The sequence below is a fragment of the Tupaia chinensis genome, unplaced genomic scaffold (assembly GCF_000334495.1).
Source record: "Tupaia chinensis unplaced genomic scaffold, TupChi_1.0 Scaffold000231_2, whole genome shotgun sequence".
In the NCBI taxonomy this organism is placed as follows: Eukaryota; Metazoa; Chordata; class Mammalia; order Scandentia; family Tupaiidae; genus Tupaia; species Tupaia belangeri.
The window spans coordinates 2,952,808-2,977,658 of record NW_006159707.1 but is presented as its reverse complement, the minus strand read 5'-3'; the positions used below and the strand labels follow the sequence as shown (position 1 = coordinate 2,977,658).

At 46.1% G+C, this 24,851-nt stretch overlaps 1 protein-coding gene across 4 annotated transcripts in view; it reads right to left on the bottom strand.

Moving 5' to 3' along the window:
• The window catches only part of GGA2 (golgi associated, gamma adaptin ear containing, ARF binding protein 2), a 49,204-nt gene that overhangs the window by 13,572 nt on the left and 10,781 nt on the right, over window positions 1–24,851 (bottom strand). For 3 of the 4 annotated variants that reach the window (XR_003549366.1, XM_027771802.1, XM_006148308.3), the window contains exons 1-12: window positions 15,896–15,981; window positions 14,777–14,852; window positions 13,798–13,896; window positions 11,856–11,979; window positions 8,723–8,826; window positions 7,304–7,384; window positions 6,617–6,754; window positions 3,048–3,129; window positions 2,140–2,265; window positions 1,282–1,404; window positions 977–1,005; window positions 433–566 (exon numbers count right to left, since the gene is read on the bottom strand). Coding sequence is in view for 3 of the 4 variants with exons in the window: in XM_027771802.1 (XP_027627603.1) it covers window positions 433–566; window positions 977–1,005; window positions 1,282–1,404; window positions 2,140–2,265; window positions 3,048–3,129; window positions 6,617–6,754; window positions 7,304–7,384; window positions 8,723–8,826; window positions 11,856–11,979; window positions 13,798–13,896; window positions 14,777–14,852; window positions 15,896–15,960 (1,181 nt within the window). In the remaining variant the exon portion in view is untranslated. Of the gene's footprint in view, window positions 1–432; window positions 567–976; window positions 1,006–1,281; window positions 1,405–2,139; window positions 2,266–3,047; window positions 3,130–6,616; window positions 6,755–7,303; window positions 7,385–8,722; window positions 8,827–11,855; window positions 11,980–13,797; window positions 13,897–14,776; window positions 14,853–15,895; window positions 15,982–17,301; window positions 17,387–24,851 lie in introns of those variants that run through there. The other variant, XM_014587740.2, reaches the window with a different exon arrangement.

Below are 24,851 nucleotides of genomic sequence, written 5' to 3'. Positions count from 1 at the left end.
AGAAGAAGAGGGGGGGGGGGGGGGCACAACAATGTTTTACCTAGGTTTTAAGAAAGCAAAATTAGAGTTTCTAGGGAGTGGTCTTTATATATTATACATATTACATAATACAGTGATATGTCTATATTATATACTTCTCTAATGACCTGCTTTACTTCAAACTACATGGAAATCGGTGTGGGGGGGCGGGGTTGTGAGGGGGATGACACCAACAACGTCATTATCACAGCTTACCTATTACTGTCAGTCTTTACAAACCCATTTTCAGATGTCCTAAAACTTGACTTCAAATGGGTGGAAAAGGAGAAATGGAGAAGCAATGTGTCAAACTATTAGAAGCAAGATGCCCCTCCAGGCTGTCTTAGAGTGCCATTTCCCGGACCTTGCACAATGACAAAGCTGTCCACAGGAACCCTTGCCCGTAAGACTCACAGAGAACCTGGAGATGGCTGTGGTGAGAGGAACTCCATCAAGTTCCCATCTGCAGGAGGGCTCTGACCACCACCTCCTGGCAGTGTGCTGGCAGCAGGATTCTTCTTTTCCTTACAGCAGTTCTGATCAGCAACCTGTCAAACCAAGAATGGCTAAAATAAGGCCGAGATCTGAACAACTGCCAGCCATAATGTTAGGGTACCACTCTCCCAACACCCCTAAACCTGATGCAGCCCAGGATTAAGACATTTTTTGGGCACAGGGATACAGAAAGGGCAAGGGGACATAAGACTCCTGAACAGACCTGCAGAAAGCAGGTGGTAGGACAACTGAATAGCAGGAGGGTTTAAGGAGAGAAAAAAGAAGTCTACTGGGGGCCAAGCCAGACAGTACAGGTGAGGAAGAGGTTTTGGACCTCTAGTCCATGAATCCCACCAGGTAGGTACAGGAGCCCCTCTCACCCCCTTAGATAGCACTGACTCAAAAAGGCAGGTTTGCGAGGGCCTCCCCTCCTCTCCCTGGCCCCTAGGAAGAACTTCCATACCTTGTTCGTAACAAGAGTGTCACTGATTCCTGCAAGAAAGGAACAGATGCACAACAGTAACGCTACCTGATCAAGATGGAGACCGACACTATGCCCATCCCTTCTATGACATTTAGAAAGCCTACACAAACACCCAACTCACCCAAGGCCATTCAACTCATCCAGGACAAATCTGAGACCTCCTTGAACTACCAGGCACACTGGATCTCTCCAAAACAGGCATAAACTCCCTAAAGGAACCCAGCTGACTTCCCCTCTCCCTACTCAGGGCCACTCTGCCTGCCCTCCCAAAGACCCACTCTCACCTAAGGCTGCCAAGTCCTGATGAAGCAAAGATGATGCCACAGTTCCAGCCTGCTCAGATCCACTGTCCACCTCCAGGTCAATCAAGGGGCAGTTCTTCATGCAGCCTGTTGGATTCTGAAAGACTAGGAAATAGATGGGGTGTAGAAAATAAGTTAATTAGATATGAGAGCAATCTCCACTTAAATTCTATCAGTTTCCCTCTGTCTCCTCCTAGTCAAAACCCTCGACACTCCCCCAGAAAAACCTCCCACAGGCAGCCTGAGCTGGCATCTGGACTATAAGGTGGCCCTGGAGGATTGCATTCCTGCCCCAGAGATAGAAACCTCCCTCAAGGTGCCATCAACCTAGTTGGAACAGGGCTGGGGATCCTCTCCAGCTCAGAGCCTCTGGAGGTGTCCAACCACAGCTGATCAGAACCACCTACAGTGCTTGTTAAAACACAGAGGCCCAGGCACGAGCAGTCTCGATTCAGAAGACTGAGCTACAGACCTAAGGAGCTACACTTTGACCAGTGTTCTGGATGAGTCTTACACAGCTAGCATGGCACTAGGAGGCACTGAGGACCACTTCTTTGGTTGCTAGCTCCCATAAGCAAGCACTCATGGGAGAAATGCAAACTCAGGCACACCGCAGCTGCCTGCTGCCTGTGTGGCCAAAGCTGGGATCCAGACTGGCAGTCAGTTCATAACGGTTGCTCTGGCAATCTGGCTACATCAAACAGTTTTCATAGAAAAGAGAACAGAGGTTAAGTTCCCTCATGTTTAGGCCATAACCTAAAATGTTCTGAGGAGCTACTTCTTTCCTGGGATTTGCAGGCTGCCTTGAGGCAGAAAGCAGAGAGAGCTCTTTAGACATACCTCTGGAGACGGGTATGTCTCCCACCGAACTGGTCATTGGGTTCCCAAAGGTGACTCGGCCCTCCATCACCTGTTTGTATAGCAGAACTCCCTGGGTGAGGAGGTCATTTGCCTGAAGAATCTCCGCTAAAGAATGAGAGAAGAGTCAGAGCCACCTGGTTGACTACCAACAACCCCAGTCCTTTCTAAGCCAGTCCCCAAAGCAGCCTGCACGTGGCTCTCCAAGGTTCAGCATCCAAGCCTCTAGGTCATGTGATTAGGGCTCCATCAGACTAGCCCTAACAGTCTCTACTTGCAATATAGGAGGAAACATTTCTCCACCTTCTAGGTCTCAATGGTCCAAAATAATGGGCAGCAGTAAGCACTTAAAATATGGCTTCTTCACTGAAGAATGGAAACTCTTTTTTTTTTTTTTTTTTGAGAGAAAGAAAGGAAAAGAAGAGATTTTCAGTAAGGTCTCACCATGCCACAATCCTCCTGCCTGTCTCCCAGTTAGCTCGGATTACAGGAGTGCACCGTGCCCAGCGTATTCAGTTGGTCTAGAATCTGATGCTGGCCTTTTCACGTGGCACCAGTGCCCTACCACCTGTGCCCACTACTGCAAGATTATTCAGCCTTTCCTCAGCCTTCAGTGGTTGGTAGCATATTTCTTTTTCTCTCACACCTAACTCCATGCTAAATTTTCACCCCTTTCTAGGCTTTCAGACCTGCTGTTCATTTCCTGTTCAAGCATGGATGCTTCTGGAGGTCAGTTCTAAGCCAGCTCAGTTCATAGCCTCCCCAAGCCTGATCACCCCAGGCCCAAAAGCCCTTTCTGTCCCATTCCTGAAACCAAAGCACCACAACGGGAGGATAAGGTCTGCTTTGAACCTTGGGGTGCTAGCCACATCCAGGGAAATCAAACTCACCGAGTGCATCGTCATCATCGGTGGTATCACTTGCCAGCCGGAAAAGGGTGGGCCGCAGTTTTTCACACCTTTCATATACGACCTGGGGAAACAGAGCTTGGGTCATAGCATGCCCAAGACCCCAGGAGGAGAGTGGAGAAGGGCTCGTGTGGTCATCCCCGCTAGGGGATGATTTCTCACTTTTCCTCTCAGTGTCTCTCTCTCTCTCCAGTGAGCACATGTACCCTAAAGTGCAAACCTCTAAAAAAAAAAAAAGACAACATACCAGCCCTCCCTGACCTCTTCTCTCTGTTGTGGTTATTACTGTGAGTGAGGAAAAGTTGTGCTGTTTCAAAGCCCAACACACTGACCTTCCAGACAGCCTGTTGTAACTTCGCTATGGGAGGGCAGACTATGAAGGGTCTACCTGGATTGAGTCCAGCAACCTTCCAAGAACTGTCCCCTCCACCAGTTCAGGGGAAAGCCAGTGTGATTTTTCTCCCTAACTCTGTCCAATTCCTATCACAGCTGACCGAGCCAGGATAGATACATGAGTCAAGCTGGTCAAACAGACTTTTCTATGAGGAATTCTGAACTGGGAAAGATGCCAGTTTGTTTCTGCTAATCTTGTGAAATGCAAGGAGAGTAAATAAAGGAGTTATGTGAAGGCCATCTCTCTATGCAGAGAAATAGAAAGCTGGCATGCAGAGAAGACTGAAGTCAACTGGAGAGGAAGGAATAAAGTATAACCCAAAGAGAGACCAAGAGACCAGCTGCCTCAGACCACCACTGCTTGTCTGTAGCAGGTGGCGGTTTCTTCTGTATGATGACAGTAGTACAAGTGATGAAAAAGAAGGACTTCCCTGAAACTTCTAACTTTAGTGTTTCAAGAAATGGCATCAAAACAGTGAAGAGATAACCTACAGAATAGGAAAGAATGATCTGATAAAGAACTTATATCCAGAACTCTAACAAAAATATGACCAATTATAAAGGTGGCATGGTGGTTGAGGCGCTGGACTCCCACATGGCTGACAAGTTTGAGTCCCAGAACTGGCAGCTTGCTGCTTCTCTCTGGTCAATTTGAGGAATAATAATAAATAAGTAAAATTAAATGGATTCCTTTTTCTTTGTTTTTAAAGAGATTTTGCTATAGGGTGCATGTGCTTGCTAGAGAGACAGAGACAGAGACAGAAAGTGAGAAATCACCCCCTCAAGGGGGATGGCATGCTGTAATCCCTTCTCCATTGTCATTTTGGGCATGCACATACATACACCCAGTGTGAGTTTTAAGTCACTGGGTCCAGGACTCAAACCATGGTTGACTACGTGAGAATCCAGTAATATAACCATTGTACCATCTGCTGGTCCCATGAATAATTGTTAAAAAATATATATTAAGGGACCAGCAGTTAGTGTAATGGCTATGTCGCTGAACTCCCATGTAGTCGACCAGTTCAAGTCCTGGACTCATTAGCTTAAAACTCATGCCGGGTGTGTGTGCATGCATGCCTAAGATCCTGAGAGGAGAATGGAGGACAAAGGACTGCGGTGTGGCCATTCCCCCTGGGGGGTGATTTCTCGCTTTCTGTCTCTCTGTCTTTCTGGTGAGCGCACGCACCCTACAGCAAAAACCTCTTTCTCTCTCTCTCTCTCTCTCTCTCTCTCACACACACACACACACACACACACGTGTATATATTTACATATATATGTGTGTGTATATTTATATATTAAAAACATGGGCAATGAGGCCAACAGGTGGCATGGTGGTTAAGGTGTGGTATCTCACATGGCTGACTATGCAGTTCGAGTCTTAGTGTCTTGAAAAACATGCTGGGCACATATGTATGTGCCCAAAATCTTGAGAGGAGAATGGAGGAGAAGAGAGGGCCCCCATCCTCCTGCGGGGTGAGATTCATTCTCTCTCTCGCATTCTTTCTCTCTCTCTCTCTCTCGCACATTCTCCCCCATCAGCAAAGAGCTAAAAAAAAAATAATAAAGATGGCAAAAGATTTGAATATTCTCCAAAGATTTACAAGTGGTCAACAGCACAAGAAAAAAAATGCTTAACATTAGCCAGTAGAGAAATACAAAACCACAATGAGATACCGCTTGATACCCACTATGATGGCTATTCAAAAAGACAGACAATACCGAGTATTGCCCGGATGTGAATGGAAACATCAAAAGTTGCTGGTAGGATCATAAAACGGTGTAGCCACTTTGGAAAACAGCTGGACATTTCCTCAAAATATTAAATAGTTAAGGTAGTTATGACCCAGCAATTCCACTCCTAGGTATATACCCAAGAAAAATTAAAACTCATGTTCACACAAAAACTTATAAACAAGTGTCCAGAGGTGTTAACAAAAAAGCAAAAAGCAGAAATAGCCCAAATGCCCATCAGCCTAATGGGTAAACAAAATGTGGCATACCCACACAATGTAATGCTATTCAGCCATATGAAGGGATGAAGTACTGACACATGCTACCACATGGATAAATCTTAAAAATGCAAGGTGAAAGGAGCCAGACACAAAAGGTCTTCTGTTACAGGTTCCCACTTTCATGGAATGTCCAATTAGACAAATCTACAGAAACAGAAAGTAGAAGCCAGGCGTTGGGGGAAAGACGTATTACTGGGGGACCAGCAGATGGCATTAACGGTTATGTCACTAGATTCCCATGTAGTCGACTGTGGCTGGAGTCCTGGACCTGGCAGCGTAAGCCCACGCTGGGAACGTGTATATAAATGGGCAAAATCCTGAGAGGAGGATGGAAGAGAAGGAATTGCGATGCGGCCATCCGCCTGGGGTATGAGTTCTCATTTTCTGTCTGGAGTGCATGTGCCCTATAGCAAAAATCCCTCTTAAAAAAAAAAATAGTACTACTGGGACCAGCAAATGGCGTAATGGTTGCATTGTTGGACTCCCGTGTAATCCACTGCGGTTAGAGTCCTGAACATGGGTACTTAAAACTCACACAGGGTGCATGTGCATACATTCCCAAGTTGCCAAAGAGAATGGAAGAGAAGGGACTGTGGTGTCGTCATCCCCTCTGGGGGATAATTTCTCGCCTTCTGTCTGTCTCTGTCTCTCTGGCAAGTGCAAAAATCTCTCTGGGGAAGAAAAAATAAAAAGTATACTATTAATAGGTACAAGGTTTCTTTTGGGGGTGACTAAAATGTTCTAAAGTCAGATGGTAGTGATGGTTGCTTTTATGGTATACAAATTATCTCAATAAGGATGCTGTTAACAAAAAGAAAGATCTCAGGATATGTAAGATGTGGAGGGACTAGAACCATTATATACTGTGGTTAAGCATGAAAAATGTTGCAACCGTTATGGAAAATAGGCCAGGAGCTTAAACTAATTAGAATAGAAAACAAACCAGTGGTTGTTAGGAGATGGGGGACAGGGAAGCTAGGAAGAGAGGGCTGATAAAGGGACATGAGTGAATGTTAGGGCTTGATCGACTTGCTCATATCTTAACTGTGGAGATGGCTTCACGGATGCACACAGGTCAAAATGCATCGAACAGACCTAAACAAATATGTGCAGTTTCTACTGTGTTACACCCGTGATTACCTGCAGGGCCTCCTGGTCAGGCGGGGCCTGCCCTGGCCTGCGGTACATGCTCAGCATCTCCTGCAGCACCTTGACATGGCTCCGTACTTCCTCCACCGCACTGACTCTCTTTGACACTTTCTCAGATTTTTCTTGTTCCTTTTGAGAAGAGGAAGAGAATGAAGTGAGGGAGCGGAAGCCCAGGATGAAGACTGAACAAGGGACAGGAATGGGGCACTACCCTCCCAAGAGCCGGGGCACTACCCTCCCAAGAGCCCAAGGAAGTCACTCGAACACTAAGTGAAAGGGAGAGCTCACTGCACTGGTGAAGACAATGGTCAGACCTAGAGTTCCTGGAGGAAAAGATGCAGCATGGGGGTTGGAGACCTGCTCCAGTACACCACCAGCCTGAAGCCCTCTGAGAAACAATCCCAAACCTGGGCTTTGTCACACCCATACCTGCTGCCAGCACAGAAGCTGGGTCTACGAAACGTTAAGAGCACTACGAATCAAAGTGGCTGGCAAGTACAGTGGCAGGCTCTCTGCTTCTAGTTTCCCTCTTGCTGCCCTTTAGGGAGCTGCCTAGTTCAGGGCTAGGCCATCCCTCCTCCCTGCCAACTGTGCTCCCACCCTCAGCACACACACGTCCACGGTCCTTCAATCTTTGTCAAATGCTACCTCTGTAGGACCAACTAGAACAATGCCCACCTCCTTGACCAAATTCTTGATTAGCCGGTTTGCAGCCTGAAGATCCTCAGGGTGGTTGCTCTTCAGAAGCCGTGTGAGAAGCTGATGAGAGTCAATAAGAAGAGCAGGTGAAACACCAGCGCAGGATGGTAGCAGGAGCGACAGAACACTAACAACAGCGCACAGGTTTTATATGCACTATGTTACCAAACTGTCACAGGGACACTACGTGTATGTACTTCAACTATCCCAACAGACCTCTGGATTTCAACAGGGTAGGGGAGTAGAAAGATTATATCCCCCAGAGGGCATCAGGCAGTCTGGAGACACTTCTGGTTGTCACAACTTGGGAGGGGCTGCTGCTGGCATCCAGTGGGTTCAAGTTGAGAATGTTGTAAACATCCTATAGTTCATGGGACAGCCACCTACAACACAGAATGATCTGGCCCAAAAGGTCAACAGTGCTGAGGTTGCCCCAACCACGTGCTCTATGATGGAACAGACCTTGGTGACCTTGTTAGTCACTTTACAGCGGAATGCCAGGCACACAGGAGTCACTCAATCTTTGTTAGATAGGCAGCAAGAAAGGTGGGACACTGAGCCCAGGACACAGGATTCTGGCTTTCGCAGAAGTCATGCCAGGCCCCCTCAATGGTTCCTCCCACCTTCTGCAAACCTAAGGCACCCAGGAGGAGGGGCCAGAGAGAGAGGCAGCCCAGATGCTAGCTATCCTTGCTGCTCTGACATTGATCTGATGGCCACTGAGCACTTAGATCCAAGGGAAGGTACAGCTGAGAGAGTATAGCTGGGAGACAGAACACACACGGACGACCACGCATGTGCCACAGAGCCTTCTAGACACTGCATCACCAGCCCTTTTACTGACCAAGAATATTAATGACCCAAAGCTCTGCCACTACCAGGCTGAAGGGCCATCTATCTCTCCACTCACAGGCACTATAGTGCTATCCCTGGGTCTTAGCCCAGGTCTTGACTACCTCTCCCTCTTCCCTGCCCTCTCTTTACAGACATCCAAAGACTAAAAATTCCGGGAGGCTATAGCAGAAGGAAAATGGGTGGACTCAGGCCTACTGGCACTGAAGAATCTGAGCCGATACCCAGCCATCTGTTCCTCTCCACCGCCCCCTACCACAGCACATGACTGGTCGGTCATCCATGCTCCTTGAACCTTCGCTCCCAGGAACACTAGCACAACTTGGGCGTGGGGGGCGTGAAGAGCACACCATTTCTCATTTGTCCCACCCAGACCTTCTGTTACCTCACTCCTAAGAGAACAGGACTCACTCCCCACCCCCCACTCTTCCCATAGACCCATACACCTTGGTTCAGAGATCAGAGGACGTTTCAAGGAGAATCCCTACAAGACAGGATCTGATCAGACTCCATGTACGCCACTAAGATCAGGGAAGAGAGCCTTACCTTTGACTTTTCTTCATCAGCATCAAAGATGGAGCTCTTGGGCCAGGGAGAAGGTGGGGGCAATATTTTATCCATTGGTAGTTTAGGGTCTTGTTTTATGATTCCTAAAACATGCAATTCACAAAATTAAGAACTGATGTGGGTATTGCATAAAGTATAAAGTTCAGAAATCCCTAGTTCCCAATACCCTGCTACGAAAACACTATCAAAAGCCTTACAAGGATACACCCAGGGTGTGATAGAGACTTTGCACCGTCTCTCAGGAGAACCCAAGGAACCACCACATGGTCAGGGAGCATCAGAGTCAACCACATGCAGAACCTGCCCCGAAGGCTTAATCTGTGGCCCTCATGCTATAAAAACACTGATCATTTAATGCAGCTATGTAACTTCCCAGGGCCAAGAAATTATTTCAGGATCCCTACTGAAGCTCTCAAAACGATTGAGTCCATGTGACAAGGAAAAAATAAGCCATCCTAAACCCAGGATCTTTCTTCTCAAGAGCCCAGTATAAAAGGAATTCAGAGGCCAGCCTGTGGCATGGTGGTGGAGGCAGTTGGATCCCACATGGCCTAATGAGTAGTTCAAGCCTCAGACCCGGTGGCTTAACAGGCTGGGGATGTGTGTGTGTGTGCACAAGATCCAGACAGGAGTGAGAAGTGGAGGAGAATGGATTTTGGCGTGACCATTCCCCACTGTTTTCTCTTTCTCTCTCTCTCAGAGAGCACAGGTAACCTCTGGCAATGTTTTTTAAATAAATAAAATTTTTTATTAAGTCAAAATAGGTAAACTCTCAAAATATTGCTAATTACGAATAGGTCTATTTGCAATATTCTGCTTAAATGAGTTTTTATTATATGGCCATCAAAGAACTAGGGCAGATTTGAAAAAGCCTCATCCATATGAAGACACATCGTATTCTAAAGTTATTCACTTATTTATTTTAAAGTTTAGTAACACTTTTTCCTTGAAAAAAATTTTTTTAATTTATTCATTTATTTATTTATTTAATTTGACCAGAGAGAGAGAGGGAAAGTCAAAAAGCAAGTCACCAGGTCTGGGATGTGAACCATGCATGGTCAGCCAGGTGAGACCTGCTGGTCCCTTTTCCCTTGAAAATTTTAAACAATTTAAACACATTTTTTTTAAAGAATTATTTTATATATTATTTTTTAATTTGACTAGAGAGAAACAGTAAGAGAGCACGAGGGAAAGTGAGAAAGCGAGCCCCAGGTCTGGGACCCAAACCATGGTCAGCCATGTAGGAGTCCAGCACCCTCAACCACCTGCTGGCCCCTGAACATATTATTATAAATGGATTTTTAAAAGAAAAATTAAAGGCATCTCTTGTGTAAATGTACTTTTACTTTCCCTCCAAACCAAGGCTAAAAGGGATATATGGTGTATAATGATATCCCCTGGCAAACTTAAAAAAAAAAAAAAGAAAGAAATTCATACTTGTAGTTTCCAGACAGGACACACAAAGGTGGGAACAGCATCAGCCCCAGAGTGACAACAAAACATTAAGACAACCTTAAGTCCTCAACTTTCTTAAATCCATCAGAGAGCAAAAACCACAGGCCAATGTCCAATTAATAGCAAATCTTGGGGCTGGCAGGTGGCATGGTGGTTAAGGCACTGGACTCCGACATGGCCAAACATGGTTCAAGTCCTGGCTCTGTTTGCTTGCCTTCTCTGTCTCTCTCTGGTCAAACTGAATAATAATAAATAAGATTAAATAATAATTATTGTGGTTTTTAATTCTTTTTCTTACATAGCAAGTCTCTGGGAAAACCAGTGCCTTCCAGGAGAGAGGCAATATCCGTAAGAATAACTCAGCTAATATTGCTTCAAGGTCACTGCAGGCCACAGTGAGAATATATAGATCTCCTGGGGCCAGAACACAAAGGAAAGAAGCTCTTCAATAGGAGCCTCCCAGGGGCTTACAAAAGGACAATATGAAAGGCCTCAAGCACCCTAGGAGGGGTAAGGACAGATGGAGACAAAACCCATAGCATTTAGGGTACTGATGGAAATTCACACAGTCAGAGTTGAAAAAAGAAGGGGGGGGATACTTCTTTTTTTCTTAAACCTATATCCTTAGGGATGTAAATAAATTATGTCCTGGGGCTCAGAGCTAAACAGGAGCAGAGCAGGATACGGAATAGATCCTACCAAGGCCCAGGGACACAGTGTCTGCCTTATACTAAGGCTTTATCAGAACAAACACTGAGCAAGAGTGGGAAGAAAGTGCTGTAAGATGCTGAGCAAAGGGAGACGGTTGAGACTAAAGCAGATACTGAGGAACACTCTAGCAAGTCGGCTCTGACCTAAACACAAGCTAACACTAGGAGAATTTCAAGTCTGGTATAATAAAGTATTAAGTCGGAAAAGTCATGAGGTTTTTTTTTTTTAACTTAAAAAAAAAGTTTATTATGAAATGTACATGACCTGATTTTTACAACATGGTAAAAACAGGCCTGTTGACAAGGGGACATGAGTTTTTCTGTTGAACAGCCATTATTTATACTCGTTCCAAGGCTTCTAACATGATGCTACTATTTCCTCGTATTACCACCATTCCAATATTGTTCTGTCACTCACTAGTTGCCATCTCCACACATTCATCTATCACAAGATTCATTTTATTTTAATAACTTCTTGTCCATAAATTTTTCAATTTGGGAGGGTGAGCTTTGCTCATCATGAGGTATTTTTCTATGCAAAAATGCATTATGATTTTTCCCATAATTCAATAATTATAGTAACAACAAATCTCAAGCCTAGCTCAAGAAAAGAAAAAGTCCACCTGTTGCCAGGATAAAAATGATTTACTCCCATCTCTACTATCCTAGACAAGATGTCCAGCTAACAGCAGAAAATTTCAAGGCATGAGAAAATGCAAGAAATAACATACTGTCAAAAAGGGAATACAGGGGCCGGCAGGTGGCGTGGTGGTTAAAGGTGTGGGACTCCCTCCCACATGGCTGACCACAGTTCAAGTCCCAGACCTAGTGGCTTGCTTTCTCACTTTGCCTGTCTTTCACTGATCAAACTGGAAAATAATGATAAATACAGTTAAATAAAATAATTCATAAAAAAAAAAACGGAATAAAAGTAATGGAAGCCAAACCTTGCTTCTTCAGCATCTGATAAGCATCTCGGATTTTGATGTCTTCTGGGAACCAGACTGTCCAACTAAACAGTATTTCAATGACTCTTCCTTTAACTTTTTCTGTGGCCCAGGATCCTAGATACTGAAAGGAAAAGGAAAAGACAATTACGGAACTAGAAGAGACTTTGGATACCTTTAGGCAACATTTTCACTAAAGAAATGGCTACTGAAGGGAGAGAAGTGAGCTGCCCAAGGACGGTTGAGAATTGAATGGAAATGGAAACCAAATTATCTGGCACCCAGCCCAAGAGCCCTTCCTGAAATTCAGGAATTTATCTTCAAAACTGCTAAAAATTAAAAGGCCACCATGGGGCCTGGGTCAGAGCATTGTCTATACCATTGGGGCATTACTTTTTTTGACGGGGGCAAATACTGAATTAAAAAAAAAAAAAAGTTTGAGGGCAACCACAGTGACACAGCAGTAGCCCAATGCTCTGCAATGCTGAAGCCCATGGAAAGGTCCTGGGTTTGTGCCCTGAGGTCTCCCTATACATGCATGTGTGCCATGATCCTGGCCGGCTGGGCTGGAGGTAGACAGTGGTGTGAATGTCCTGTTGAGTGTGCCTGTCTCTCATTCTCTAATAGAAGAAATAAACAAAAAAATGTTTTGAGTCTTTATCTTAGTACCGGGCACAAAGCTTCAAAAACTTTGGAACTTCCTGAGTTATAGGAGGGTCTCATTATTTACAAGCCCCCTTAGACCATTTCAGTTTATACCAATGACTTGTGGTGAGTGCTCAGTTTCAAGGGAGAGACTGGCTGCTCCCAAAGGCCGAACATGTGATTATAGGGCTATAACTTACAGGCCTGACCCAGGAGTGGGGAGAGGTAAACTGGAGACTGAGTTCAATCACATGGCTGGTGATAAAATCAATCATGCTTCGTTACGTAATGAAACCTCAGATAAAAAGTTCTGAAACGAGGAGGTTCAGAGAGCTTCCTGGCTGAAACATCAATGAGGAGAGGGGTGCAAGCTGATTCACAACAGGACAGAGGCTGCGTCCTTTCCTCACGATGAAGACTTGCCCTACGTATCCCTTCTGTTTTCTTCAGAGCAAAATGGCCAACATACAGTGCTTTCCCGTGTCCTGTGAGTTGTTCTAGTGAATTACAGAACCTGGAGAGGAGGGGGCCAAAGGAACCCCCAAACCATAGCAAAACCACATTTGCTATGATTTCAACATATGCCCCCAAAACGCATGTGTTGACATTTGTACTGTGATGATATTAAGAGGACACTTAATCCAACTACAGAATTAAGAAGCAGAGCTTCTGCTAGCAGGAAGACCCTCACCAGAGGCTGCCCCTTGACCTTGGAGCTCTAGAACTGAGCTAAAAAAGCCTCTATTCCTAGAACCAGCAGATGGAGTAATGGTTACAGCCTAGGTAGGACCAAGTCCTTGGTGTGTAGGGTTAAGTAACATGCGACTCTGGGTAGCGTCAGGACTAAAACAAGCCATGGAACACACAGTAGGTGTTGGCTGTTGCTGGAATGCAGCAAGGAAGGGGTTAGTCAATACTGATTACCTGAGAGTGGTGTAGTAAGACAGGTGTCGGTAGAGGGCCACAGGACAAGGCAAGAGACACAGCTTCAAGTCATGCCTGGTCTTGCTCCTCTGCCAGGACACCTGTGCCTGAGAACAACAGTTCCTCACCTCCTCTGGGCCTCAATCCTCAAAAGGCCATTTGCAAAGAGAAATCTGAAAATGCTAATAACTGAGGTGGAGTCAGCTGATGAGCAAGACCCACCTCCCAGAGCTTGGAGAGGAGTGCTTTCACCACAGAACCTTCTCTCAGGAGCCAGAGAGAGGCAGGCAGCTTCTGTCCACCTGCAGACCTACATCCAGCCTGAGGAGAGTGTGGAAGCAGTGCAGTGGCAGGGCCATGCCTGGGCACTCACCTTGGGGGACAACACTTTGATTAGCTCGTTCAGGAAGCGGAACTTGGCCACTTCGCTGTGGAACTTCTCTCCACAATGGTTCATGCACGTCTCCAGCACCTGCACAGACACAGGACCCCCATGAGAAGGTAGAAAACCCACGACTGCAGGGCTCACTGCAAAGGTAACGACTACTCGCTGGTAACTATGACTAACCTTTGCTCAAGCCTTTAAAGACACTTAAGTTTTGAAAATAGGGTACTTACAGGTCAAGAAAAAAATGTCACCTGTCTGGTCTTGCTATAACTTCCAGGGTTATTCCCAAGAAATAACTCAGTGAGGTCACCTTTCCTTCTAAAGAGACCCTCTAGACAGGTGAAACTGGACCAAGAATCACCGTCTCCCCAAAGGCAGAAATCTGGTATCCAGTGCCCAGGAACTGCTCAACGGAGGTCACCCACTGGCACCCAAGAGGCAAGTGGGGCCTGCACAAGTTTCCTGTGATCCATACTGTGGTTCTCAACATTTCAAATTAGTCACTGACACTTAAATAGCCACAGAATGCATGTGAAAATCTGGTTTTCCAGTTTCTTAAAAGAGCAACTGGGCCCAAACACCCAGCTGGTGACAGTGGCTGGCCCTGTGCTCCAGCTGTCCTCTTTAGAGAGCGCATGTGCTCTCCAGGTGTTTGGCCTTTACCCAGCAGCTTCATTCATTTATGTTACCCAGGGACCCCTGAACTTGCTGGCCCTGAACTAAGGGCAAATGCAAGTAAAACCTTTTCCTTTTCTCAAAGGGGGCTCAACGTTGTTGTCTAGAAACAGATCTAAGATGGAACGAGTGGTGCAGAATTCTCTCCAGCCTGTTGTTGAAGGCCTGTGAAGGCCTCTCAGATACCCCCACCCTACTGAGAAGAGCGGAGGCAGAAACAAAGTCCCTCTCAGTTCTCTCTCTACTGTTAGATCAGGAAAGCTTAGGCTAAAGGGCAAGCCAAACTCACCGTTAAGGCATAAAGAGCTTCCTTCTCTTGTGGAGACTGGATCTTATGGGCCAGTAGCCAGGGCGCATGTGTGGGGCTAAGGAAAAACAAAAAGACCTGGATTCTGGGCAGGGAGGAAAACACTAGCCGGTCTGGCTGAGTATGCTCAGTGAAGTCTCTTCCAGGAGCTTAAGTCCCAAAGCAGAGGTGGAATATGACTGGTAACAGCCCGGGCACAGGCTGCCAATGAGGATAGCTCCCACCCACCGCTGTACCTGCAGCATGTGAGGTCCCCCTTCTGCCCAGGACGCATCATCTTTCACTCAATGAACCCATCCCTAGAATGCTAAGCCTGGTTACAAGTGTAACCTGGTCATGAGTAACACAGACCCTGCCAGTGTGTGAAAAATGCTGTTATCACTAGTGTAGAACGTGTGACCGAACTCTGGGCTCAGTTCATAGATAGCTGATCGCTCAGCACCATGTAGATTAAATATCTGGACAACTGACTTGATTCTTCAGCTCCTATTCAGACACTCTGGAAATAGAATTCATAAAAGCTTATCCTTTTCCTTATATACGATCACGTTTAAATTGTGGAGAATGCACTGACCTCCTTCACATTATGTGACCTAGCTACATTCTATCAGTAACATTCATACTTCTCAGCATTAGATTTTAGAACACTATTATTTTAAAATTTGCTATAAGAAACAGAGAGAGTGGGAAAGTACCTCATAGGGGAGATGACCATGCCACAATCTCTTCTCTATTCTCCTCTTAAGAATTTTTAGGTACAGTATGTACACACACACACACACACACCCCTAGCCTGCTTTTCAAGTCACTGGGTCCAGGACTTGAACTGTGTAGTCAGCCATGTGGGATTCAGCCGCCTTAACCACCATACCACCGACTGGCCCTATAACAATATTTAAAATGTGGATAATTATCAGTTGTAAATGGACATTTTTTAAAACCATATGAATGTACTAATTTTAAGGAAATAACATTCTCATACTGTTCTCAATAGAATATGGGAATGAAAGAGAATGAAAGAGCCTAACTGTGTAAGACAGTCCCCAGAGACAGAGGCCTGCACTGCCCCCAGAGTCAAGCATGTGTGTGAAGTCAGCTTACCCATTGGAGTCAGTGTTCACTTGCTCACAGAAATTCTGGATGGCTGACCAATCCTGTTCTGACATGCTTGGATCTGTGGCTTTGTCTGTTAAGGAAATAGATAATAAAGTTTTAAAAAGCAGAATGAAAAGAAATTTGCAAGAATAGAGCAGCCAAGGGCTCTGACGTCACACCTTTAGGGGATCAGACCACTGGGCAGGCAGCCAGAAGAGACTGTGGTTGGACTGTCCCCACCAGTACCCATGTTGAAAATATCCTTGTCAACGTAATTGACTTCTACCATGAGATGCCCCTCACCAGGTGCTGGTGCCAGGCTTTTGGATTTCCCAGCCTCCAGAACCATAGCTAAACAAACACTGTTCTTTATAACCATCCAGTCTGTGGTGTTGTTCCAACGACAAGAAAAGAACAAAGGCTGGGCCCAGGCTGCTCAGCACTGTCGAGCCCAGTGTCTACCAAGTGCTCAACGGTGGTGAGGTCTGCCTTTCCTCGATATTTGAAGGCTGAATGAGCAAACCAACTAGCAAATTACTGCCCTGAAATGTGGCTCCATTGCCAGTGCAGAGGGTGGCCTGCATCTTCTTCATCCCCCATGTCAGATTCGCCCCCACACCAACTGCGCAACGAGGACAAGCAGGATCTAGCGTCTAAGAGGCTACCTGTAAATTTCCCAGTTTGTGACAGAAGACAAGGGCAGGCCATGGCCTTTCCTGAAAGTCACCCCAAATCCACACTGTCCAGCCTGTCCTGGCTTACCCAGCCTCTCCAATGAGACATGGTACCAGTCCTGCCAGAGCAGCTCTTCGGGCTCTGGAAATTAAAGCTTAATCCTTAGGGTTGTCTCTCTTTGATGCTCTCACTCCTCTTGCTTGAATGTCCACTGCAATCCTCTCAAAATCCTATCCCCTTTTCGAGACCTATCTGAATTTCCATCTCCTCCAGAAAACCTCCCCCCCATGGTGCCACCTCACACCAGTTCTCATAGAGAGGGGGAAAGTACCTCATAGGGGAGATGACCATGCCACAATCTCTTCTCTATTCTCCTCTTAAGAATTTTTAGGTACAGTATGTACACACACACACACACACACCCCTAGCCTGCTTTTCAAGTCACTGGGTCCAGGACTTGAACTGTGTAGTCAGCCATGTGGGATTCAGCCGCCTTAACCACCATACCACCGACTGGCCCTATAACAATATTTAAAATGTGGATAATTATCAGTTGTAAATGGACATTTTTTAAAACCATATGAATGTACTAATTTTAAGGAAATAACATTCTCATACTGTTCTCAATAGAATATGGGAATGAAAGAGAATGAAAGAGCCTAACTGTGTAAGACAGTCCCCAGAGACAGAGGCCTGCACTGCCCCCAGAGTCAAGCATGTGTGTGAAGTCAGCTTACCCATTGGAGTCAGTGTTCACTTGCTCACAGAAATTCTGGATGGCTGACCAATCCTGTTCTGACATGCTTGGATCTGTGGCTTTGTCTGTTAAGGAAATAGATAATAAAGTTTTAAAAAGCAGAATGAAAAGAAATTTGCAAGAATAGAGCAGCCAAGGGCTCTGACGTCACACCTTTAGGGGATCAGACCACTGGGCAGGCAGCCAGAAGAGACTGTGGTTGGACTGTCCCCACCAGTACCCATGTTGAAAATATCCTTGTCAACGTAATTGACTTCTACCATGAGATGCCCCTCACCAGGTGCTGGTGCCAGGCTTTTGGATTTCCCAGCCTCCAGAACCATAGCTAAACAAACACTGTTCTTTATAACCATCCAGTCTGTGGTGTTGTTCCAACGACAAGAAAAGAACAAAGGCTGGGCCCAGGCTGCTCAGCACTGTCGAGCCCAGTGTCTACCAAGTGCTCAACGGTGGTGAGGTCTGCCTTTCCTCGATATTTGAAGGCTGAATGAGCAAACCAACTAGCAAATTACTGCCCTGAAATGTGGCTCCATTGCCAGTGCAGAGGGTGGCCTGCATCTTCTTCATCCCCCATGTCAGATTCGCCCCCACACCAACTGCGCAACGAGGACAAGCAGGATCTAGCGTCTAAGAGGCTACCTGTAAATTTCCCAGTTTGTGACAGAAGACAAGGGCAGGCCATGGCCTTTCCTGAAAGTCACCCCAAATCCACACTGTCCAGCCTGTCCTGGCTTACCCAGCCTCTCCAATGAGACATGGTACCAGTCCTGCCAGAGCAGCTCTTCGGGCTCTGGAAATTAAAGCTTAATCCTTAGGGTTGTCTCTCTTTGATGCTCTCACTCCTCTTGCTTGAATGTCCACTGCAATCCTCTCAAAATCCTATCCCCTTTTCGAGACCTATCTGAATTTCCATCTCCTCCAGAAAACCTCCCCCCCATGGTGCCACCTCACACCAGTTCTCATCTCTTTGTATTACTAACACTCCACAGTCAACCTAGACTTGAACTTCTGACTGCGGTCACATTTATGTCACATGGAAGTCATGTGTCTCAACAGTGAGATTCAAAGGACATTTTCCACCCACTGACTCCGCTCTAAGTGAAAAGAGCATGACAAAGGAGAAGGAAGGAACCAGACAATTAATTCCCATTATTCCCCTCACTTCCCCACCCCCAAAGCTCTCTCCCTATGTCCCATCTCTTAACCCTTCCAGGTCCCAATTCAAACACTGCCCTTTCATAAAACCTGCCAGGATCTCTTGATCTCCTACCTCCACAAAGCCAAAGTCATCCTCTTCAAAACCAATACCATACAGTGGAGAGCTCTAGCTTCACCCCTTACATGTCCTTGAATACTAAGCCTCAGTTTCCTGTATAAAATAAACAGTACCTTCCTCACGGGACTGTCATGTGATTTAAGTGGGACAGTATGTAAGATGCTCAGTACAGAAGCATATGAGAAACAATAAAGGTCAGCTAATGTAATTATAAAATGTAGTCTCTCTGCCTTTTACTGAGAAAGTACTACACACGCCTGAATGCACCTAAAGGGAATAAAATTCTTGAAGGCAGAAGCCATATATTTCCCGGAGTGCTTAGTAATATATATAGGATAGACACTCATCAAATATATTACGTAAGCAACTGATTCTCAAGAGAGTCTGAATCTGAATCGCCTAAAGTAATCCTACACCATTTAAACTTCAGTTTAGGAGGTCAGCCAGTAGTATAACGATTAGGGTGGCTGGATCCAACGTGACTGACTGGTTCGAGTCCCACCCTTGGTGGCTTGAAAAACATGCCTAGCATATGTACATACATGTCCAAAATCTCGAGAGGAAAATAGAGAAGAACTGTGGAGTGGCCGACCCCAGAAGTGGATACTTTTTCACTCCCCTCCCTTCTCGGTCACTCTCCAGTGAACATGTATGTCCCACAGCAAATTAAAAAGAAAAAAAAAAAATCCTTCAGTTTCCTTTCACAAGGTCAAGGTTGACACCATAAAGGAACTTAATATGTGACTGGACTTAAAGGCAGGCAGGCATTAGGCAGGGCCCAAGCTCCCAATGCAGAATCCATCCAGCCTTTCCTCTCTCCCCTTGCTGCCAAGTGAAAAATGTAACACCAACAGCACCAGCTTTTTCAACGAAGGGAAGAACTCTCCATGAAGTTAAGTCACTTTCCAAACTCTTAACCAAGACACAGTGGCAAAAAGATCTATAAAATATGAAAACATGTAAAAAATGAGACAGTTTCTTCATTTGCTAAATCTTGTATCATGAGAATTTGCTCGAGGTTTATCTGGACCCAAATTAACAGGAATGTAATAGCTGCCATTTTTAGAAGTGTGTACCGTGGGCCAGACACCAAACCAACTGAGGTTAGTACCATGTTATCAATCTATAGACAACAAAACCTGCCCAACCACAAAGCAAAAGAATGACCAAAACAAAAATTCAATCCCAGCTCTGCCTGGCTTAGAGGCCCATGTTTCTGACTGCTCTCACTCATAGTAAGGTCTTCAGTTCGTTGAAGAAAGGCCTCTCTTGGGAACTAATTTGACTTTCTTGCCCATAAGTTATAAATCCCCTAAAAACAAGAAGGAAGTCTCATTCACCTTCACATGCTCCAGCACCTAGAATAGTCGCTGGCACAGATACATCTACTGAACGAATGAATGAATGACAGACTCATAATTTGCTTCTCAGGCTAGTCAGTTGGCTGGACACACTACCAATGCCAGGAGACAGCTATTTCAGTTCTGAAGTAAGTGGGCCTCCGAACACGTAATCCCAGCCTGCTCAAGCTATTTCAGAGGTCTTGAGAAGCTCCAGAGAAAATGACTCTCCTCCTACTCCCAGACGACCAGCAGCTGGGTCTGACCAGGGCACAACAACTGTCCAGGTCTATCTGACAACAATGTGCCCCGGGAGTAGCCAGGTGCCAGACAGGGTACAGTTGGGGTAAGCTCAAAGGACTTCTCCATTTTGTAACCACAATAACCTTGTTGCACTGAAAATGCTATCCCGGACTACAAGGTAGCATGTGGCGGGACAAAGGTATGCCAAGGTATAACGTTATTGCCATACACTTGCTTAATAAAAGCAGTGTATGATTCATTCCAAGCTTGCTACAGGGTCAGAAATATTAACAGCTGAGACCTCCGGCTGTGAGTTAAAACAACTCATCCAAGAGTGACTAATTCAGAAGCCAAATCATCTCACACCAGCTGACAACCCGTCGCCAGGATCATGACTCTGGCACTCACAACAGACCATGCAGGAAGGGGAGCCCGAGGCTGTGAGGAAGCAGCACCCTGAGAATTAAAGCCTCAGCAGTAGGCACTGCACAGGAATCCTTCCATAGGGTACACACAGACCCCTCCAGCCCAGCAATTCCACTCCGCACACATGAAAACCTGCCAGGACCCACCACGGGAACATCCTATTCCTAGCTCCAAAAGAGTGAGTTATTGGCCACCCCTCAGACTCTCAGAATATAGGTAAATTGCAACTTGGACCTCTCCATAGCCCCAAGGGAGTCATAAAAGGGGGGCGAGAAGGCAGGCAGGCTAAATCAACTGGGAGTAGGTCCAGAAGGAAGAAAGGGATTTACAGAGCACTCAGCTATTCTAAGCTACTGCATCCCTGGCAGCACTAGCAGAGCCAGAACCTCAGAGCTGTTGGACCGAGTGCTGCTTGTTTTTGTTTGTTTGTTTGTTTTTGAGAGGTTTTTGCTATAGGGTGTGTGCACGTGCCAAAAAGACAGACAGAGAGACAGAAAGCGAGGAATCACCCCCCCCCAGGGGGATGGCCATGCCGCAATCCCTTCTCCATTTTCCTCTTGGAATCTTGGGCATGCACGCACACGTGCTTGGCTGAGTTTAAGCCACCGGGTCCAGGGCTCAAACCGCGGTTGACTACATGGGAGTCCAGCGACATAGCCATTTCGCCAACTACTCGTCCCCCAAGTGCGCTTTTAATAGCACTGGCACCACCTAAGGAGGTCCATCAACAGGGAACTGGTGATATGAACTACAGCTCACCTATGTGAGGCAAGAATGAGGCAACTAAATACAATCATGTGGAACAGTGACCAAAATACATTAGGTGGGGGAAAAGCTGTGGAACAGAATGCCTGAGTGTGTTATAACAGTTTCCTGATTCCCTCCTTGAGTCTAGGTCCAATGTTCAGCTGAGTCCACACTTTTGATTCTAGGGAAGGCACCCCACTCCATACCAGGTCAGGCAATCTTCTTATTCAACCCACTGCCCCCACTCCATTACCCCGATTCCAAGAGGGATGCACAACCCGCACTGGACCCACAGGTAGAAAATCGTAACTTTTGCCAATAAATAGGAAAAAAAGTATTTCTGCTGCGCTTACAGCAAAAAGCACAGCACAGCAGAGAAAATTCAAGAGAAAAAGTGAATCCCTCAGAGAGTTTCTAAAGGGAGCCTAAACCTCCTCTGGACATCTCTCCTTTCTTTCTTCTCCTGTAAGCCCATGCGTTAAATTTCTGGTCAACCACAACCAAAAGAAATGAAGGACAATAATAGCTAAGATTTATTAGGGACTTACTACATGCCAGTAAAGCACTATTTTAAGTACTTTCCCTGTATTAATAACAACTTTGATCTTCCCAACAACCCTAGAGAATTACCATTCCTTTTTTAAAGACACAGCTGACTTGCTTGCCTCGGCAAGGTCTGCCTGTGACCTGAGCTCGGCCCATTCTCAGATGCCACGTAGAGTGGCCTTTCTCATTCTACCTAGATCCACAGTACATCTGCCTTCAACTACCCTGTCCACCCATTATACCACCGCCACTCCACCCCCAACAAACTTGGTTTAGACTACAACTCACCTTCTCTGCTCCTACCCCCCAGTCTCTGCACAGCTAAGACTGCAATTCTCATTTCTGATGTCTTATCAACACTGAGCCCTCAGAGGATCTGTGTGGAAAGCGGAAGAGGCGATTCTGCCCTTCTCCTCCTTCCCCCTCCAGCTATCAGTGGAAAATCTGGCAATGTGTGGAGACATTTTTGGTTGTCAGGACTGGAAAGGGGAGATATATACTATTGGTATCTAGCGGCTCAAGGCCAGGGATACTGCTTAATAACCTATAATGCACAGAACAGTTCCCACAATGTAGAAATTTGAGGGTCTAAAATGTCAATAGTGCAGAAGTTGAGGAATTCAGTTGTTAAGAGTCCAAGTGGGCTTCCTTTGTTTTTGTTTTTTTTTCCTTCTTTCTTATCAGACTTCCTCCAAGTCCCCCCCGCCCCCTTTTGGCACCTGTAGGCCCTTCTGCAGTGGATGGAACACTTGACCCAATGTTGAAGTTCTCCCTCAAAGAAAAAAAAAAAAAAAAACCGGCATGAGAGAGGCTTATATGTCTCCCTCTCCTTTTAAAATCTTCATTTCTAAATTCCCCCTAGTTAATACCACTTAAAAAAAAAAAAAAAAAAAAAAGAATGGAGAAAGACAACTAGCTACTCTCCCCACATATGGGAGACTTCAAAAAGTTCATGAAAAAAGTGGAATTAAAATGCAAGTCTATCTTAGTGCAAAAAAATCCATGCATAGACTTTTTTCCTAATACATTTCCTATGAACTTTAGGAAGACCTCCCCCTTAACCAAATTATGTTTCGAAGTAATTGCCAACCTCTTAATACTCTTGAGATTTCGCATAAAATGTTTTAGCACTTCTTGAAAAACACTGGGAGATCAAGCAACTTTGGAGCAGTACCCCCAAAAAATTTGAGCTGAAGAAGCTCCCCCACACACACCTTCAGTCCCGGGCCATGCCTGGTACCTTCTCCACCTCGTCAGCTACTAGGCATACTTACTCAGCCTACTTCACTTTTTTCTTGCAACTCCACTCAAAAACTTCTGTTCGCCACCGCCTCATAAACACAGCATCTAAGTCAATGACTTTCAACAATCCACCATGTAACTCAAAAATACTTAATAACCTTTTTAGTTACCAAAGTTCCCCCTTCTCCTTCCTCATTCTACTCCATCTTTAAGCAGCAACTCACTCTCAATCGCACACCTCTTTTGCTGTCTGTGGCTCCCCCAGTGCCCTTGAAGCTTCTCCCTGAAAGTTACTGTCCCACCTTTGGTATTCCTGTGGCTCTTAAATATTGATGTTCCCCAGGCACCAGCTCCAAGCCCTGCTCTTATCACAAAGCCTCCTTGGGCAAGCTCCCTACCAATGAATTGAGGACTTCTACATGGCTCCTGCAAGCCCTGACCCTCTTCTGGAGCCAACTAACTGCCTGGAGAGAGAGCATCTCTGTGTTCACAAGCACCTCAAACTGCACAACTCAACCTCCTTTTTCTGGTAATCAGCGCATCACAGGTGAGGCACCTGTAACCAATCACCCATCAGTTTCCTGAACCTCTGAATCTGGACTGCACCTGAGATTCTCCTAGTCTCCTGCCTCCTTGCTAAGGCGCCCATGAGCCTGATTATCTGTTCTTCCCCCTTTATCCTGCTGCGGGTCCAAACACAAGTTTTTCATCTCCTCCCACCGCCTTAAGTCTCACCCCCTCTAACCAATTCAGTGCCATAAGCTCCAGGTGGTGTTTTAATAGTCTTACTTGATCAGACTGTGCACTGAAACCCCCCCACCAGGTAAAATGTAAACTTAGATCCTACCCCAATCAGTCCTGCAGTCCTTTTCAAGATCCTTAGCTTTTGAGGTTTGGGCCTCCTGCAGACCGACCTACTTGTTCCCAGAATGCTCCACATTCCCTAGTCCCCAGCTTTTGCACATGCAGTTTTCTCTGCTTGGAATGTGCTCGCCTCCATTGTCCACTCAGACACTAGGCGGCTGGGACAGCCTCCAGGTAAACAAACCAACTCCTAGAGATGCACGTTCGATAACGCCCCTCCCCCATCCCCGTTAATAAGGTGTTGTTATTATCCGCCGGTACCCACTAAAAAATGTCTTTGTGAGCAAAGACCCCGTGTCTCAGTACCGCCAGCGCCTGGCAGAGTCCAGCACAATTCAAGTCCACGTCGTACACGGGGGACAACAACGACCCTAACCACTGGGACTACCATAATGCTTACAGGAAACAACATACAGAAGTCCGGCCAGAGTAAATGAGCACAAAAGAAATAAAAGGCTTGTCTTGACATCAAAGGCGGCAGCCAAATGGAGATCTCTCAGCCCCAAATAGACTGCAAGAGGCTGCGTATTTTGCACGACCGAGTCTCCTTAAGCCTGCATGTCCCCGTCTCTCCGGGTCGTAAAGAGGACTAACAATGGCTGAAATGCCTTTAGCACAGTGCTTGGCACAAATCAGAGCTCAACTACCGTAGCCGTGACGGCTGTTAATCATGAGCGCGTCCAGCGGCTCAAAGAGGGTAGCCCCAGGTTAGGACAGAGAGCCCGGCTCGGCTCCGTAGCTCCGGCGGGTTCCGGGCTTCCGTCGGGGATGTCCCGGGTGGTCTGTCCCCGAGTCCCGGGCCTAGATCATCTCCCCTGCCGCCCGCCCCAGAAGAAAGGCCCAGGG